This window comes from Daphnia magna, linkage group LG4 (genome assembly GCF_020631705.1).
Source record: "Daphnia magna isolate NIES linkage group LG4, ASM2063170v1.1, whole genome shotgun sequence".
NCBI lineage: Eukaryota > Metazoa > Arthropoda > Branchiopoda > Diplostraca > Daphniidae > Daphnia > Daphnia magna.
In genome coordinates, this window is record NC_059185.1 from 3594345 (window position 1) to 3613803 (window position 19459).

The 19459-nt window shown below is 40.4% G+C and overlaps 1 protein-coding gene across 1 annotated transcript in view; it reads right to left on the reverse strand.

Annotated features, from left to right (window-relative positions):
* LOC116921953 (homeobox protein homothorax) overlaps window positions 1-19459 on the reverse strand; it is a 72646-nt gene that overhangs the window by 18682 nt on the left and 34505 nt on the right. The window contains exons 8-10 of the mRNA XM_045173176.1: window positions 10936-10989; window positions 3164-3312; window positions 1477-1553 (exon numbers count right to left, since the gene is read on the reverse strand). Coding sequence (XP_045029111.1) covers window positions 1477-1553; window positions 3164-3312; window positions 10936-10989 — 280 coding nt within the window. The remainder of the gene's footprint in view (window positions 1-1476; window positions 1554-3163; window positions 3313-10935; window positions 10990-19459) is intronic.

A 19459-nucleotide genomic window follows, 5' to 3' on the forward strand; every position in this document is an offset into this window, starting at 1 on the left:
TCCTCTTAGTGTGTTCTTCTTCTTCTTCTTCTATTAGTTATGCATTTTATTTTATTTTTTTTTAAGGATTTCTTTTTCCAAGTTCGCGGCCCACCCAGCCCCTGCGTGCCGTGGATAGCCTCTTTTCTTTTAGTTTTGCCTGTTGTTGTTGTTGTTGTTATATTGCTACTACCACTACTCCTACTACTACTTCTGTTGGCCTCTCCTCTGACGTTTTGTGCATCGAGAACTCGGCGGGACGCAACGATGGAGACCTCACCAAATAAAAAGAAAAAAACCCCCAAAGTTCCGAAGAGGAACGAATGAAAATGAGGCAAAAAAAAAAAAAAATGTATAATGTAAAAAGTTTAAAGTAAAATGAAGGAGAGAGAGACCCACCTGAATGCCAACGTTAGCCGAAAATGAATCGAATCGCTTAAAGAGTGTCGAAAATATTCAAATATTCAAATGAGGTTTTAGGCAGTACGGAATGCGTAAAGGATTTACCAATTTACGTACACCCAAAAACATTTCAAAAAAAAAAAGAAAAATGTAAATTTTTAAGAAAAAAAGAAAAAGAGAGTGAAATGTTATAAATCTTTATAAACCACCTTCAAGAAATTGTGGCAAAGCTATCGCAACTGTCGCACGGTCAGCGAGTAGAGGAGCACGGCACTCGTGATTGGTGCCGACAGGTTGTTTCTTGATTTATACATTTGCTATCGCCTATCGCATCCTTGTATGCATTTTTCATCTTTTTTTTGTGTTGTTGTTGTTCTCTTTCGACCGTGTTGTTTTCTTCTTCTTTTTTATTTTATTTTATTTTTTAAATACAGGACAAGGCAATAATAACCGTCGTCGTAAAAGTCCCGACCAAGACAGGCAATCCCCTCGAGCCAACAGACCGACAGATTACGGACGTCCAAATCAAATCAAACGCAAGAGAAAAAAAAACAAAACAAAAAAACAAAATAAATAAATGAAAATGTTTAAATGCCAGAGTGCGCATGAGTGATGCGTCACGGCCAATGACGTGCGCATTGACAATCAACAGAAAGAAAAGGACGCAATCGCGGCCGCCATCCAACGACCAATCGCCATCGATCGTGTTCTTATATTATCATCATCATCATCAATTTATTTTCTATTTTTTTTTCCTTTACATTTTGTTGTTGTTGTTGTTGTTGCTCTCCCGTGTGTCGCCCTTTGCGGCAGACACAGCTCTTATCGGCTGCTAGCGGTATAAGCGCACGCACGAAATTCAAGTCGAGGTCCTCCGTGCACAAAAGCATTTTGTTGTTGTTGTTGTTGTTGGATAAAAGCGGTGGCAGCTCTGGGCCTTTTTTATTTATTAATATTTTTGATTTTAAAAAGCTAGACACTCCCGTTTTCTGTTTAGACTTTGCGTGAGCGCGCGCGTGTGTGTATCGAACGTGGACACACACAAGAAACCCCCAAAAAACTAGTAGAAACAGAAATAGATGTAGCTTCACTCACCAGTTGTTGACTTGAAGAATGGTCAGGCCCGTGTCTTGGGCCAGCTGTTTCTTCTGGTCTTCAGACGGGTACGGATGCTACAAAAACGGGGCAAAAAAAAAAAGAAAAATTAAAATAATACAATTAATAACCCAATCCTTTATTCGATTAAATGTCTCGTTTCGTAAATTGTTGTCGCAAATGAAAAGGATTGGCCCAATCATCGAGAGCCAAGATTCAAATGAATAGCCGTTTATATTGTACAAACGAGCCAAAGTCGTCCAACGTGGGCGGGGTGTTATGTTTTCGCTGTGCGTAAAGTGGTGACGGCCTTGTTCCTTAACAGAGGGGGGGATTTCTAGTGTCGTCATCGTCAACACACACACACACACACACACACACACACAAAAAGAAGAAAAACTTCTCTCATCTGTGTGTGTGTGTGTCGCTCAGCACACACTGTCTCTTCGCTCAATCTAGCATATCTAAACGAGCCGGAGCAATTAGTCTAATGAGAAAGGACGCGCACATACAAGACACACACACACACACACACACATTTAAAAAAGAGACACTGTTGCCGCGGATGTCAATATAAATAGGGCCCTGTCAAATGGCAACTGTCTTGTGTGTTTGTCTCTCGCAAATGCCGACTACTCATTAGATAGCTTTAAAGTCTTGCTTTCCTCTACACCCGATTATTGGCCTTAATGTTTCAGTTTTTGTGTGTGTGTCTCAAGATTCCGTGCACGCGAATACACGTCTATCGAAAACAGACTTGTTTCTTATTTTTTTTTTTTTTTGTGTAGTGGGTTGTTAAGTCGTTTTTTTTTTTTTTTTTTTAAAGTGTGTATAGAGTACAGAGCGCGTTCTAAACACGAGTTGTAAGTCCCCCCCTCATAATTTTCCCGCTAGGTAACCCCCCCCACTTTTTTTTACACCGTTGGACTTTTGACAGGTCCACCCACTTCTTGTCATCTTTTGTACACCCTCTACTTTATCCCCCCCCTTTTAAATGTAAAAAAAAAAATAATATTTTTTTTTTTTTTATATTTCATAATTTTTTAATTTTTTTTAAACCTCCCGCTTTTCCCTCTTGTCCATTTTTTTTTTTTGGGGGTTTGTTTCTTTTTCGCGTGCTGCCCCTCTTTTTTTTTTTTAAATATCGTATACGTGTATGTGTGTGTGTGTGTGACTCGCACGAAAACAGATATTCAAGTCGCCGGCACGTTCTCTCCATAAATCACTTGGTTCTGTTTGAGGCTCCGGGGCGAAAAAGTATAAGACCCACTTAAATTTTATTATTATTTATTTTTTTTTTTAAACCCCACCGCATCCCCCCCGAAAAAGTCTCGCGTCTTACGTGTACGTGTCGCGTAACCTGCAACTAAAAAGAAACAAAAAAAAAACTCTTGGGCTTTTGTTGAAGTACAATAAATAGGCTGACCACATCGAGAGAAAGAGAGAGAAATAATCTCAGACAAACGAAAGGGACCATTACGACGTGATTACGATGATTAGCCGAAAGCCCAATGTAACTCGTAATGGCTTTTCAAACGGAGGTCTACAATGGTCATCAAATGTAGACGATTGAGATCTATCATCATCATCATCATCCCAAAAAAACAAAACAGATAATTTTTTCTTATCGTTTTCGAAAAATGTGGAATAGTTAAAAACAAAAAAAATAAATAAATTTCAGTCTTACTGTTAAATGCTGGAAGAGCCACGCCCTGAGGATGTTGGTGGCCACTTTCGGGAAGATGCCACGTTTCTTTTGGTTCTTCTTACTATTGGAATCGTCGTCATCTTCGCCCGTGCCGTCACCGCTGCCGATGCTGGCGTTACTGGCGTCACCTGCACGTGTCCAAATATCAAATTCAAACCAATTAATTCAACTTCATTCAAACGCATTTTCATTTCATCGAATTCTCCCCCTTCCATCCATTAATCAGTGTCGGAAACAAGGAGAGAGAGAGCAACGAAAGAATTCAAATCAAATAATAAAAAAAAAAACAGAGTTGCCAAGTGTTGAGCGAAGCGTGAAGACGAATGACAAATGGCATAAATCAACGGAAGGGAACAATCGGCCGTCAGGATTTCTAAACAAAACAAATAATATCTCGCATATGTGAAAAACCCTGGGCCTCTTTGCCACTTGCGCCCACCAAGACCTTCTTACCAAGCTTACGAATCAATTACTTGGAAGCACAAATAATAAATAGCTAAATGAGAATTTCAAATGTAATTTAGAAGATTGGATGAAAACAGTTGAAACATGTGAGCGACATCGTCGTAGAAAGGCCGAAATGAAATGGCATGTGGAAGGGGAGGTAGTGGATGTTGAGGGTTGCGTACGAGCATATAATGCACAGGGCGCAGTCGAGTAAAGGCGCAAAAGTGCGGCATGGGGAGAGGGGGGTTTGTTTGCATGTCGTCGACGATGCGAGTTGCACTGACAAGAAAGAGAGAGGGTTATGAAAAATGGGGGCGTCGGCTTTGACATTGACTACCATTTGTCAACCGGGACTGGCCTGAAAATAAAAAGGGGTCCTGTGTGAACTCGAAAAAAAAAAAAAGAAAGAAAAATTGACAGAGTGCTCTACATGGGTGGGATGGCAAAAGAGAGTCCTGTCGGAAGTGGCCCTAGCTTCGCTTCTTCTGTTGCGCACGTTACGCATCGCAAGGCACAGCTGAGAAATGTGTACGGCCTCTGCCATTTTTTGGTCGTTCCTTTACAGAAGAGAAAAGCAAAACAAATGAGTACGAAAGAATGAAAAAAAATTTAAATCAAAAGAGAGAAAAGAGCTTTCAGCGTTGTCTCTCTTTTGAGAGCCCTCTGCCGTGGTGATTACAACAACGACGCAACGCTCGTTCCATCCCGAACGGGTAGATGCAACTACCATTAAGCAGCTCTTTATGCTCATTTTAATTTCAACTCTGCGAGATTTGCACGCAGTACAATCGTCGATCGCTCAATGAAAAAAAACCATGTCGTATTTCTCCTAATTAAAAACAAAACAAAAAAATAGTCAACGTAAGACGCAGTCAATGAAAACAGCCGGCGTTTGTTATTAAAATAATCATATCAATCTCGGCAGCGTTTATAGGCTAACAAAGAAAGCGCAGGTACGTTGTAAAAAAACGTCCATCTTTTACGCGCACGTCTAGTCGTACACACACACACAACTCTATATATACAGTATATATAGACGTGTGTGTGTGTATAGGGGGTGTGTGTATATGTACGTGCAATCATCGTATGGTTGGGAGGCACTACTGTTAGTGCGCGCTGTTTCGACTTAAGTGTTTGACATTTATGGCGGAATAATTCAGACCATTTTCTTCTTGCCTCTCTCGACACACACACACAGACACACACGTGGTGTAAGACACCTCCTTCGGCGAGGCACTCCCCATCACCATTCGAGATGTTTGTTACGTTAAGACTACGCGCGTGTATACAGATAGTGGGGTATTATAATAATAAAAAAGAGAAGAGGAGAGAGAAAGAAAACAAAAAAAGAGGTCTAGTGAATATAACCATTCAAACGGGAGAAGCCCAACGAGCTCAAAAGGGTTCCAATGAAGAGGGGCGTAAAAAAATAAAGAAAAATCAAAAAGAACAGCAAATAAAAGGAGAAGAAACAAAAGATGATGGTTTTAAAAAGGAGAAGAGGAAGAGAGTTGCAATCTGAAATCCCGACGAACGAACACGTTTCTTATATTGCCGATCTTACGGCCTGTTTGGAAACCAATAAAAACAAAAATCTATAGGTAAATAAATAAATGGCAAATTTATTTTTTTTTATTTTTTGTTTTTTAAAAAGGGACTTCCATATAATACCTGATTATTTTTGCATAACTCATTATTTCCTTCGTTTCTTGTTTTTTTTTTTTTGAATCACTCTCGCGGGACTTGTTTTATTCATTTCCAAATATCAGCACGAAACAACAGCGTGTATAATTTTTCCCCCCTTTTTTCTTTTCTTCTTCGGGATATTGCCGTCTGCGCAATCCAGTCAGTGCAAAAAAAACAAAAAAAAAAATCTTTCACTTTAATCTACGTGTATCCCCCACCCGTTTGTTTCGGACACCAAGAAAGAAGAAGAAAGAAAAGAAGAAAAAAATCACGGAAGAAATTATGCGTGGAATTATAATCGCGTAGATATGTTTATAAAAAACAAGAAAAAAAGTACAAAGTAGAAAGAAAAAGGCCCAAAGGAGACGGGGAAAAGAAAAAAAAGAGGACCGTCGGCGAAGCGGGAGAGACGGCGCCGCTCCCCCGCGTAGCTCATTTAAACGAGAGAAAAGAGAGAACCTCGCACAGCTCTTTGTGGCTAAAGAAAAGAAAGAAAAAAAAAAAGGAGAGAGAGAGAGAGACTTGAATCTTACAAGATGGCGCTCAAATGTAAAAGGTTCAAAAAGGAAAGACGGATAGATGCGATAGAAGAGGCGCTTTTTTTTCACGTACCGGGGTCTCGCAAAAGGCCTCCCGCTGCGTCTTGTGCGACTCTTTGCCTCCCCCCCTACGACTCGTATACTCATCTAGTCCCGTCTACCTCCTCCCCACCTATCCTCCTCATCCTCGTTCTATCAAAGACATCATCTTTAAAAAGTCGTCATTTTTTTGATTTCTTCTATTTTCCTCTCGCGAAATTTGCGAGCATTCGTCTCCATTTTGTTTTTTGTCGTCCATCTCTAATGAGACTATTGTCCATTGAAAGGCGGTCAAATCTCCAAACGCGTTTTGTTTTTGATTAATTTCCCCCTTTCCTCTTTCCCTTTTTTCATATGCACGGAGAAATGACAGCCGTTGATTAAAGTCTATCGCTGCGTGTGTTGCTTCACTAGTTGCTGGCCGTGTCTCGTCTGACAGCCAAATATGTAGGCTGCATAAGATATAGACACAAGACAGCGCCGCCGCCCCACCACCGCTGTATTATTATTAGACTATCGGAGAGAAAAAATAAAAAATAAAAAGGAAAGAAAAACGGACGAGGAAATATGAGCAAAAAAATAAAAACAAAACAAGAAAGAGGCGAAATCAAGCCGTCAGCCGTCGATCCAGTTAAAAAAGAATTCCATGTTTTCGAGCGATGATTTGTTTGCCAGTTTTGCGGGAAAGGGATCCTCATTTGCTCACCTCGTCAAACACTTGACAGATTTTTGCACCGTCAATCACGTCCTGCCCATTTGTAAGAAATGCTTCGCTTTGATTTGCATTGGCCTCTTGTTTTTTTTTTTTTTTTTACAGACAGCTCCAGTTAACTGTTTGACGTAACGGCCAATCGTCTCGTTGCGGTTCGTTTTATTTTTTTCTACACTTCTTCTTCTTCAAAAGGATATCGAAACCGAATGGCTGTAAATCAAACGCGCCCACTAACAAACACACGAGTCGTACAATGGAGCTCGTTAGAGTTGAACACATCGGGCCATTCAAACCAGGTACGTGGTGCGTCAGCTGGCCAAAGAACAAGTTAAGAATCGGAGCTCATAGAGAAAGGAAAAAAAAATAAAATAAAAAATAAACCAAATGAATCGGAACAGCCGCAGAGGATGAAGCAACTCGTCTGAAACGAGAGGGTGAAAAGGCAAATGCCATTTCCGTGTGAACTGCCGAAATGGGAACCCACTGAAAATGGGGACACGCTACACACACACACACACCACAAGATGGTCGTTTTGCTTTGGCGTGGGGGCGGGCAGCGGACGAGAAGCAAGAAGAAGCCCCGTAAAAAAAAGAAAGAAGGGAAGCCGTGAAGGCATCATCAGTCGGCATTCCTGACCGACCGTGACTTCTTTCTCATTCTTTTCAGCAGCTGAGCCTTCGTTTTCTTGAAAGGCCCTCCTACAAACACAGTTCCATCGTCTCCCTCTTCTTTCTTTTTAAAAATCCCGAATCGGACCGAACGAAAATAAGAAAACGGGAGAGAGAGAGAGAGGCCCTCGATTTCAAATGGGAGCTCAACACACAACATATATACATCTACATACATAGAGAAGAGAGAGGGTACCGTCGTCGATGTGCGGCGTCGGAATCACCGACAAAGGCCAAAACGAAAAGAGCACACACACACAACAAGAAAAAGAGGAGCAGCAGGAGCTGGACGAGCAAGCCGCAACAGGGTCCGTTCAAAGAGATTGGAAAGAGCTTATTTTCCCGTCTTCTGTTATTATGAAATTGTAAAAAAAAAAAAAAAAATTCATATTTCATTCCCTGGTCCCGATGAAGAAAAAAACAAATGATGCCGTGCACGCACGCATATTTTTCTTACCCCCCCAGCCCTCGTTTTTTGTTGTTGTTGTAATAATAACACATTGACGTGATACGACCTTGTTCTTCCGGCCTCGTAAAAGAAATCGGTTGAAATAGTAAATACATAGTATATATACTATTTAATATGAAAAGAATTCAGAAATGGCAGACAACGGGGGGACTGTCCAAACGTTTCACGTCCGATAACGAAAGAATAAAACACACGCAGAATGACAAGAATTATTTTGTTTTTAATTCCTCACAAAATAAATGCCATTCTTATATAACAAATCAATTTGGTATTTCCTCTTCCCACATTCTCACCATTCAAACAGCCCCCAAAGCATCAAAAATGATTTCAAAACACAAAAAAATACCCAAATAGCTTGGCTATCAAGAAATTGAGGGGCCCTCTTGGTCGTGATGGTTGGCTCGCTTTCTTGACACAATACAGTGACACGAAACACGCATGCTTATGTGCGCACTCGGCTCACGCAGTTATCTCTCATATTTCTCTCTCTCTCTCCCACCCCTGGCTTCTGCTGGCTCGGGACGACCAAGAAGTGCCGATGGCGCACAAGGAGTTTTGTTATTTATATAATTCCTTTGAAAGGAGTCGTGATAGGCCGCCGCCGCCGCCATGGCACAAAGCGAAACCAACAAGAGAGAGAGAGAGAAAAGAAAAAAAAAAGAAAGAAATATCATAGATGTACATTACAATATTTTCTTTTCTTTTCTCGAAAAAGATGATGCGATGCACCGACACGCCGACGGATCCCTGTGTCTTTTTATTCAACCCCTTTTTTTTTTTTTAAATTTTTTTCTTTCTTTTGCTTTCGCCCCCATCTTCTTACTAATGTAGAGAAAAAGAGTCAAGTCACACAGCGCAAGATACGTGTTGAAGTAAAGGGGGGGGGGGCCGCATAGTCCCGCGCATTTCATTACCGGCCGCTGCGAGTACAACGGAGCGCACGCACACGTCAGAAAAAAAAAAAATCTTCACGATTTGATTTTTTTTTTGAAACTACGTGTGTGGGTGTGAGAAAAGAGGCAGGGGTGCTTTATGATGTTTAGATAATGGCTATTTGAAATGCAACGTGCAACGTCCCTTTTTTTGTGTTGTTGTTGCCCCGGTCCTGTAGGGATTCCCTCCGTGAATCGTCTTTTTTTTAAAAATTCCCGCTCTTAATATTCATTTTCTATCAGGGGAAAAAAAAGGGGGGGGGGGTGAGTTGTTTCTAAAACCAGGTGTTTTTTTTTAATTATTATTTGACGGGACTGCATAACCTGCCGACATACAAAAGAGCAACGAAAGGACCGAGAAAGGGGACCGGGGTCCTGTCTTCGCATCAAATCACAACGTCCTATCCCCCCCGTTACCCCCTTGCGTTGTTTCAAAATATTCCCCATTTTTTTTTTGTTCTCTCTCTCTCTATTTAAATATACAATACATTACGTTCTATAGATAAAACATAACCGTCACCAACGTTATTGTTATGACTCCCCCCCCCAGTTTTTTTTTCTCGCACCGACCCCCCCTTTCATTTTGAATTCCCGCTTCTCTATTCAAATGAATATTTAAAAAAAAAAAATACACATCATCATCAGAGGGAAGGGGGTTGGGTTGGTAGACGACTATCTGCTACTCTCCATCTTTTGCTATGCTGCTGTGTGAGAAAAGGGGAGAGGAACACGAATATTCCGCACTGATGATTTCACAAACATCTGGTTCAAGTAGATCAGCACACAAGAACAACATTTCGGCAAAGATAAAGGCAGGAAGTAACGCGGAATATTGAAAAACTGCTGCGTCAACTCGAATATCGTTTCTCTCTCTCTCTACGTGGCGGGATAAGTAACGCGTCGTAACGAAAATACACGGCCCATTTTTAAACGAATGAAAAAGAAATGTTTTCTTTTTTTAGGGGGGGGGATGTAGAGACCCGTGACGGCCGTTTACTTCCGCTTGTCTTATCACGCCGATTATTTCTATTTAAAGAGCTGATCCTATTGATTCTCGTGCACAATCATCTCCCTTTTTTTTTTTTTATTTAAAAAAAAAAAAAAAATTAGCCAATGATTTTGGATTTTTCTATACATTTTCAAAGCTATTTGATTAAGGCCGATGAATGCCAGACGTCGCCGGAGGTTGTTTTTTGTTGTTGTTGTATATTCTCTCCTTGGGAATGAAGCGTTTCACTAAGTCAGCCAGCATCTTTCTTTTTTTTTTAATTTCTTTTACATCGCGTACTGTCTTTTTTCTTTTGTTGCTTTCGGGTTAAAAAAAAAACAAAACAAGTAAAACAATTGCTGCGCGCAGAACAAACCGGTTGATGCAAAGCGAAGGCAAAAACAAAAAAAAAAAAGGCACAGAGTGCTTTGTTTGTTATGCTTTTTAATTATATAACGAGACACCTCAGCGGGGAAGGAAAACGCGTCACAGTGCTCGGTCGGAAATGAATTCAAAAACATTTAAAAAACTTATAAAAAAAAAAAAAATGCCGTCGCCCCTCTTGTTGTTTCGTCTTTTCTCCCTCATTTGCAAAGACAAAAAAAAAAAATTCCCGAAAAAAAATAAACTTAGCGGTTCCGCCAAGTTTGTCTTCCATTTTCTTTTTTTTTTTAAATTTTACCCAGTTGAATAATGTCGTATAGAAGAGAAGGCCCACCAGCGGAGTCATTGAAGGAACTCGAGAAGAATATCGGAAAGCAGGGGGTGGGAGGCTTTCGAGAAAAAAAAACAAAAGAGTTACAAAGATAGCTGGGGGTCTATGTCTTTAAAAAAATAAAAGAAATAAATAAAAGAAATGTTTTAACTTTATTGCTATCCCTCTCGGCCCTGTCTGTTCTTTTGATCAACGTCAACGACGGTTTATTAGAGGTGTGTATGCGTGTAAAGGGGAGGGCACGGAGGGGGAGGAGCATTACGACAAGAACAACAACTGATGAGTGTGTGTGTCTTGGCGGCGCCGTGACATCGAGCGAACCCGAATCTGACGGGCTGATGGACAACAAATAAAATTCTGAAATCAAGAAGAAATTAGGAAAACAAAAAGTAGAGCGGTCGACACTAGGACCGAATAGGACATTTTACACGAGTCCTACCACCGGGAATTGAAATGACAACTGGATGGTTTGGATCAGCTGTTTGAATCGCAGCGCGATACCAACAGCAAATCAAGACAAATAGGACATAAACAATTGATGTGTTTTCTCCTTACCTGAATAGCACCGCGTCCGTTCTTCCCGTCTCGTCCACTGGTTCCACTGTTTGCCTGTCAAATAGAAAAAGAAAAAAAAAAGGTTTGTTTAGAAATCGATCACAAGTTCTTGGGGCTGTTGCAATTCAAAAAAGAGAACGAACATAAAAAAAAATCAGCTCCTCTTTGTTTTGTGCCAGTAGAAAACGAACGCCAAGTAAAAGAAAGGGAAAACAAAAGGACTTCGATCATTGACCAAACATTCAAGACGAAACGCTTAAACTATTTATTATTATCATTTTTTTTTTGTTGAAATGTATTATTTGTTATTTAAAGCAGAGCGACGCTCTTCGTCATCCTATTTAAAAAAAAAAATAAAACAAAATTCATTTGAATGTACGCGTCTTTCTCGTTTCGAGTGCAGACACCGTCACATTCCAAAGTCGGTATCAATCAGGTTTCAAAATTTATTTTCTAGAAAAGAAAATACTTTATTTGCATTTTCAGAAAGAAGAAGAAGAAGAAGAAGAAGAAGAAGAAGAAGAAAAAAAAAGAAACAGGAACGACGAGAAAATGAAATAAGGTGCGCGCTGGCGGATATGCACATACGCTGGCCGTAGCAGGACTTTTGCTCCCCTGCAGGGTTGCCTGACTTGATTTATGTCCCAGGTGCTTTTATTTCTTTTCTTTAGCGGCTCCTTCGCTCTCTCTCAGGTATACAAAAGAAAAAGAAAAAAAAAGGCGAGATACTAGAGGGCAAGGAAGAAAGAAAGAGAAAAAAAAAAAAAAAGGAACGAAGGAGAGAAGAAAAGATTAAAAAGAAAACCCAACAGCCATGGCAAAGTATTAAAAGCAAAATAAGAAAAAAAAAACAAAAATATATAAAAGGGAAAATAGAAAGATAGAAGAGAAACTTTGAGAGTCGGCCATCGCTGCGGATGGCGCTGACGCAACCAATGGCCGATCACGATGGGCGTGGCTTCCGTCGCCTGTGTGTGTGTGGATAGAGGGAACGATGAAGCTCTCGAACCGCCCGCGCGCTTGCGGGCCTTAACACACACACACACACGCATCCGCAGAATAAAGACAGACAGACAAGAGTCCCGCGCGCGTCCATCAATATGTACATATATGTGAGATACATAAATAGAGGCGTCGCTTCTTCAACTTCACACCACAAAACGTCGGGAAATGGCCGAACTTTTCAATCAAGACCCTTTTCTTTTTCCAGCTTCTCTCCCAATTTTTTTTTTGTTTTGTTTTCTTTTTTGTTGTTGTTGTTGTTCCCTTCTCCTATTTATATTCGTATAGTAGTAGCGCAGTATAGTGTGCATATATATATATATATCATCGCTACGGGCCCACCGACGCCCGCCCACTTTCCCAAATCCTTCGTTCATCACAAGAGTCTCAGATGATGTCTTTCGGTCCCTTTGGCTTGCGCCAAGGACGTGCGCACTCACAGACAATTAGTCACTCTCAATTAGTGCAGAGATTGGCTTTGCGAGCCAACACAAATACGATGCGTACGGCAGTCCCCATTCAAATAAATCAACCATTTTCTAACAGACACACATTTTCTTTTGCTTTTTTTTTGAAATATAATTATAGTAACGGTCAAGTCTTTTGATGGATGGTCGTAGAGAAACCAGCACAGAAAAAAGGAATCGATTTTTATTTTGGAAAGAGAAACAAGCGCGAGCAATGGTTGACAGCTGCTCTTCAAAAGCGGAAATATAAGGGTCCCTTTTTACCGAAAAAAAAGAAAAGAAAGGTGTGACTGTATATCACGTGGTACGCGCTCTGTCTACTTGCAAACACATTGGCATACATAGAGGCAGCACATCCGGGCCAATTGGTGACACACACACTAAACAATACACGAGGCGAGAACAAGCGACACGCTGCACGCACACCTTTTCTCTTTTTTATTTTCCTGTGCTCTGCTCGTATCTATGCCCCCCCCATCAAACATTTCGCTTCCTACACCACCTACACCTACACACACCATTCCAATTCATTTTTTGTTTTTGTTTTGTTTTGTTTGAATTTAAATGCAAAGCGCATCTGCGAATACCGTTTGAAAAAACAAGACAAAAGAGTTTGATAAAAAAAATAAAAATAGAAATGATTTGAAAAAATGGAAAGAGGGGGTTGAATAATTTGATAGGCGATGATCAATTGCCACGCCCAATATGCCTCCATAACATTTCCTACCGTTATGAAAATCGTGTTTTAATAATAAAAAAGAAAATAATAACAAATCGAATGTATCCGTATTATTGATGAAAAGCGGATTTCGAAGAATAGAATCAGATACATAAATAGACAGATAGACGTACAGAAAGAGTGGGGGGTGTATATTTTACGGGCATCGCACATGCCATCGACCGGTTCATGTAACACACCGAGAAAAGAAGAACAAAAAACGCGCGTGCTATAACAGGGTGGGGTTATGTCATAGTAAAAAAATATTAAAAAAAAATGGGAGTGGGGTGGGTGTCACCGGAGCCACACTTCCTTGAATATGTATATACATATATACATACGTGTGCAAAGCACCCCCCACAAAAAAAAGAAAAAAGAAAGTAAATGGGCTACACATTGTCATTCATTCGTGACAATCAGGGGACCCGCCATGGCCCACCCCCTTACGAGTTGTCCCTGTTTGAAACATTTTCGTATCTGCCAGCACGGACACAATAAGGCGGAGATAACCGACACAAAGGTGTCGATGATAATACGAATCGAAAAAATAAAAATAAAATAGAAACAGACACAACAAAAAAAAATAAAAATGGAAGAAGGGAATCAAAGAATTCGAGTACTACAACAGGTTTCAAATTACCCGTAGCGGCCGATATCGTTCCCTTTGGAAAAACAGCTGCCCCCTCCCCCCCACACCCGCCCTGTCCTTATATCTCCCATCTTCTTCTTTCTTCTTCTTCCTTTTTTTTTTTATTTTTTAAATATCGTTCGAAATGATTATAGGTTATATATAGATAGAGACAGACACACAACTGTGTATGTAGAGGGCTACTGGAGGAAGAACTGGGGCTATTTATTAGATGTATAGGATGTTACTATTATGTATCATAAATCCCATCAGCGCAGGAGGTGGGGGATCAGGACAGGATGCGTAACAAATGCACACGTGCTGATTCAGCCAATTGCCACCGGATTGCCCCCCCCCCCCCTTACTCGTCGTATATATACCGGGAAAGAAGAAATGAAATGAAATCAAACGTTCTCGAAACGAATGAATCACACACATAATCTGTCATCCACAAAAACAAGAGTTTTTATTTGGGTTTTGGCTCCGTCAAATATAAATGTCGTCATTCTTCTAGATGGAAACCTGAATTTTAACTCATTCGTCTACCGTTATGCCATTATCGAATTATTGTAATTTTTATTTTTCGTCTTAAAAAAAGGATTTTTCTTTGATTTTGATTTTGTTCGATTTTTCAAATGGGGGAGGGGGAAATCATTGGACTTTTTGGTGAATGTAAATTTTCACTTTGTCCATTATGCAAAAAAAACAAAACATTTTGGCTACATCGAATAGATTTCAGGACGATGGCAGTCGCATGTAACAGACATCATTTTTGATGCACAGCGAGGAAATATTTTATTTAAATTTTTTTCAAAAATAGGGGGGGGGGAGGCCGATTTATCGAAGAGACACACACACACAAGTTTAGCTCGATGCTGGGCACTGGAACTGTGTCGACCCTAATGAATTTGAAACCAGCAAACGGCTAAATAGGAAACCCTACATGTACATATATTACATATACTGAATATACATATAACAGGGAAAAAGACTTCATCTGCATTTAGATGAAATGTACGTGTCTTTTCACTGTGCCACCCTGACGGTAGCAGTTGCGTTCGTAGAGCCGCATCTATAAAAGTTGAAATCTATTCGTTTTTCTGCTATCTCATTCCCCCTCGTTTTCGTTCAGTTGGCGCTTACTCTCGCTGGCGTAAGTAATTAATTAGTGCCAGTTTTAACACGTTGCCTTCGCCTCGTGTCGCAGAGTACGCGACTGTCTGAATCCCGAAAAGTTTCGTCTATTTTATTTTTCCTTTTTGCTTCAAGAAAAAATCAAATAAAATGAAAGAAATGAGGAGAAAAAAAATACAAAATGAAAAACGAACGAACGGAGAGGGGGAAAAAAAAGAACATGGCTGACTGCATCAACATTCCTGAATAAATCAACTTTTGTGCCAGCATCTCAGTCCTCACAACAGCGGGCTCCATGTGTGTGTGTGTGTGCTGAGCTGCCTTTCACGTCAATTGAAGATGCACCCATCACATTACGTATGCAGCCGCATTACCCGGGCCTTTTGCTTCTACTATTCTACTATCTTTTTTTTTTTTTTTTCTTTCTGGCGTAGCTTTGCCAGTCCCGTTTCTAGTCTCTCGTTGCTATTGCATTCCTCCTTAAAAAATATTGCACGGATTTATTCAAATACGAGAGGCGAGAAGAACGCAAGAAGCTATTGCCCAGCAACGGGCTCCCATCTTTAATTTTATTTTTCTTGTTTTGTTTTTTCAAAAGATTTAATAAATCTAAAGCTTAAAATAAACAATAATAAGATACTCGGCAAGAGGATCAAGGAAAATAACATCTTACGTCATCGTTCCCATTCGAATTCATTACGATCGCTATCGTTATAGTCGTAAATTAAACAGTTAAATCCCAAATAAAACTCTTCGTCTGTCGGTGAATAACGAGGACTTGAAATCATCCCCCATAATTTCGTATCAATTTTTTGTTTTTTTAATTTTTTTTTTTTAATTCAAAATTGGCGCATTTTTCATGCCCGACGTCAGCGAAAGACAATACGAATTTCAGCTTCAAAAAAACCAAACGAGAAAATGCAATGCGATAGAAATAAAAATAATAATAATAAAAAAAAAAGGAAAGGACCGGACGGGAGAGTGTGGGGGACCGCAGTGTTTTTAGAGGGGGGGGAAGCAAAGGGATAAGACTTGTATCTTCTTCCATGTCTAATCCCTCCCTGTAGGTCCGTACGAGCGCAGCTATCTACGTCCACTAATGAGACGGGCTATACTCTCATCCCGTGAGGGAGAGATCTTTGATCTCCCTCTCTCTTTAGTCGGCTGATGCTTCCACATCTGTATATATAGAAAACGGTGAGGAGCAGGAGGGGGTGGGTTGGGGGCCTACACAGACCCCGAAATGTCCAGTCCCGGAGTCCAGCGAGACTCATCCATCTTCGGTGTCCCGAGCTATATAGATGCCCTGGACACACACGCTCGTGTTCTCTCTCTCTCTTTCTCTAACGCACACATATAGGGTTAGAGACACGCGTCCCCCCCCCCCGTTTGCGCTCTCCTTCAAATGGGCAACATTGGCAATGGGTGGGACTTGGGAGCGAGACATCGATCGTACACACAGCTCTTGTCCTCTATTTTCCCTCGTTTTTATCTATAAAATATAAATAGTAGATGTAATGTATACTGTGTACGAGCTTCGGGTCATAAGGGGGATATGCCATAGACTCAATAACCTATGTTTGGAGGGGGGGTCCGTGTGTGTGTGTGTGTACTTGAATAATAAAAACAAAAACAAAATAGGAATGAGGTACACGCACGAGTTTGGGCTGATTTTTTTTTTCTTTCTTTTTTTGGGAAATAAGTTAAGTTGAAATGGATAAAAACATTGGCAATGTCGCAGTACAGACGTGTGTGTGTGTGTGGTAACTGTGAAATACAAAGTTACAGACTGGACGCTACGGGATACGGCAAACACGAGTGTTAAATCAATGTCACTGGGGATGGGTCTGTTACCCAATTGCCTCCGCACGTCCTCCCAATACCCTTTTGGAGGTTGATCCACCTTCTTTTCCCCCTCCCCCCCCCCTGCATTTTCAAACTTAATATTCTTCCCTTTCTCTTTTTTTTTTTTTTTTTAAATGGCCGGCACCTCCCACATCAATTGCTCTTTCTACACTGGGCACCAGTCGTGCGTGATTGAACATTGCAAACAAATTCTATTTAAAAAGGCCTCAATTCAAACCAAATCAAACACAATAAGGCTTTCTTGAGACACACAAGCTCTCCCTGTTTGCCCCATTCAATAACAAAGCAAAATATATTCAAAGTGAATTTCAATTTCCAAATTTCAAATGGCCGAAAACCAAAAAATGGTCTACCCGTGGCTTGGTCTATAGCGTGCCGGGCAAACGTTGCCGCTGTTTTTTTTTTTTTTTACGGACGTGAAAGGACGTCTGAAGGAGTCGGCAGAGACGAGTGAAAGTCATTGAGACTAGTCGTAAAAAAACAAAAAAAAAACATGGAGAAAATGTGTGTATAGCCCAAGCCGTGCATCATCCAAATTGGACGGCTGTAGTTGACGCATGCACTTGCTTCCTATACATTATAGATATCTCTCTCTCTCTATTTCTCTCTTATAGCTATATAGGATCCACGTTTATATGGATAGTTGTTATTAAGTACAAAGAATAAGGCCAGCAAAGAGAGGTCTCTGTCTAAAAGTACCGACCATTTCCGCAACGTCCATTTCAAAATGGAGCAGAAAAGAAATGCCCCTCCACGTCTGATGGCTCTCTTCTTCTTTTTTTCTTTTCAGTTCGCTACAGCTGCTGAACCCTATATCCTTTTCAACTAGCCATTTATTTTTTTACAAGGATAACAAAAAAAAGAAAAAGGGAAATATATAATTTTTTTGTTTCCTTTTACGATCCAACGATTATGTTTATTCTGATGGCTTGTTATTTGAATCGGTGATCAGTTTTCTATGAGCTGTTTACCAACCGTCGTGAACAAGAAGTCGATGGTGAAAAAAAGAAAAGAAAGAAACGAGTCTATTATAATATACACATTTCTCTCTTTCCTTTTTTTGTTGGCTGGGTTCATGCAACGGCCTGTTTGACGGTTTCCCTGATGGCCCCCGCGTCGTCGCGAACGAGCATTTAACGACGCCGGGATTTGCCGCTTTTTTTTTTTGGCTGTACTGGGTGGTGACGTGAGGATCAATGGCTTCCCTTTTGCTCTCTCTTTTTCCTCATCGTACTCAAAAGCACCCCCCTTTAAAAATAAAAATACACACAGAGAAATGCGTGATTTTAAATCATTCAATGTCCCCGTTGGCCGAATAGATTATTGAACATCTTTCGAATTCAGATAAACAAAAGAAAATGTCTACGTTTTTGCTTTTTGTTGTTTTTTTACGCAATCGATCGGCGCTGAACGAGGGTGGAAAAAAAGAAGAAAAGAAACTTTTATTTCTTTTAGTTTCGAAGTAAACTAATATATACTGTGCACATCAGACAAGAGTTGCTTGTTGCTACGTCTCTTGTCATCTCATTTCCTCTTCATTTTTTTGTTTTGTCTTTTTCTTCTTCTGTCTGAACGACACGGAGAAAGCCAAGAGAGAGAGGGGGGGACAAACGAAAAGGGCTTCGTGTGTTCCTCCAGAGAGAGAATTTACCAGCGAGGGGAAAAAAAAAACAAATGGGTATATATGTATAGGATATAAGTCTATATATGTGTGAGTATATGTGTTTTTTTCTTGTGCAATTTCTTTTTTTCATTCTAAAAGCTAAAAAAAAAAAAAGGAGGGATCCAGAGAGACCAAGTCTAAAGCAATGGCAATCTGTCTACTGTCACAGGGCGGCAGCTCATGCAACCGTCTCCCCATTTTCTCTGTCTTGTATACCATTATAAGCCCCCCCCCCCATCTCCTTCCAACCGACGTAGTAGTAGAAGAAGGGAGGAAAAGAAAAAAAAGGCCCATCAATTCTCTTTCTCTTTGCAATGTATTTCTACTTGACTTATTCCTTCTTTTTTGTATGTGTGCCTCCCCCAAACATCCCCCACCGCCCGCACGTTACAGCTGATATATAAGAACCTTCTCCTTAGACACAACCGTCGTTACACACATTGAAAGAAGACAAAACAAAAAAAAATACAAGAAAAATGACTCAAGACTTGATACAGATCCTAAACACATTTTTTTAAAAGTCTTTTAAAGTGGGTAGAAATGTGTTGAAGAATCAGCAAGAGCAGCCGTGCCACCATTTCCTAACCGTGCGTGTGTGTGTGTGTATTTTTAGATCGAGATGCCCGCACGTTCGAAAAGAGACACAAGCAGAAAACACAAAAGAGTTCTTTTTTTCATTTCCGCTTGCTGACGTTTCCCTCTTTGAAAACTCGCAAGAGAAGAGACGCAAGACATTCCTTTTTCTCGAGATTTATTTCCGACTATTTTCATTTGGGATATAGCCCCCGCCTACCCCCCATTTTCACGGCTTTCCACAATGAAGATGTTGAGGGATAAATAGGGACGAAAAAGTTTCATCTCCGGTCTCGTTTCCCCCTTTTTTCTTTCTTCACTTTCCCTTTTTTATTTTTTTGAAAACGGGAGAATGTGCCGCGCTGCACCGAGAAGGAAATGGATGTTTGCATCGTGTATCTATAGGACCTCTGACAGTTGCTGTAATATCGATCTCGCTTACATCCTGATGCAAGTCGTTGATATTAGACGTA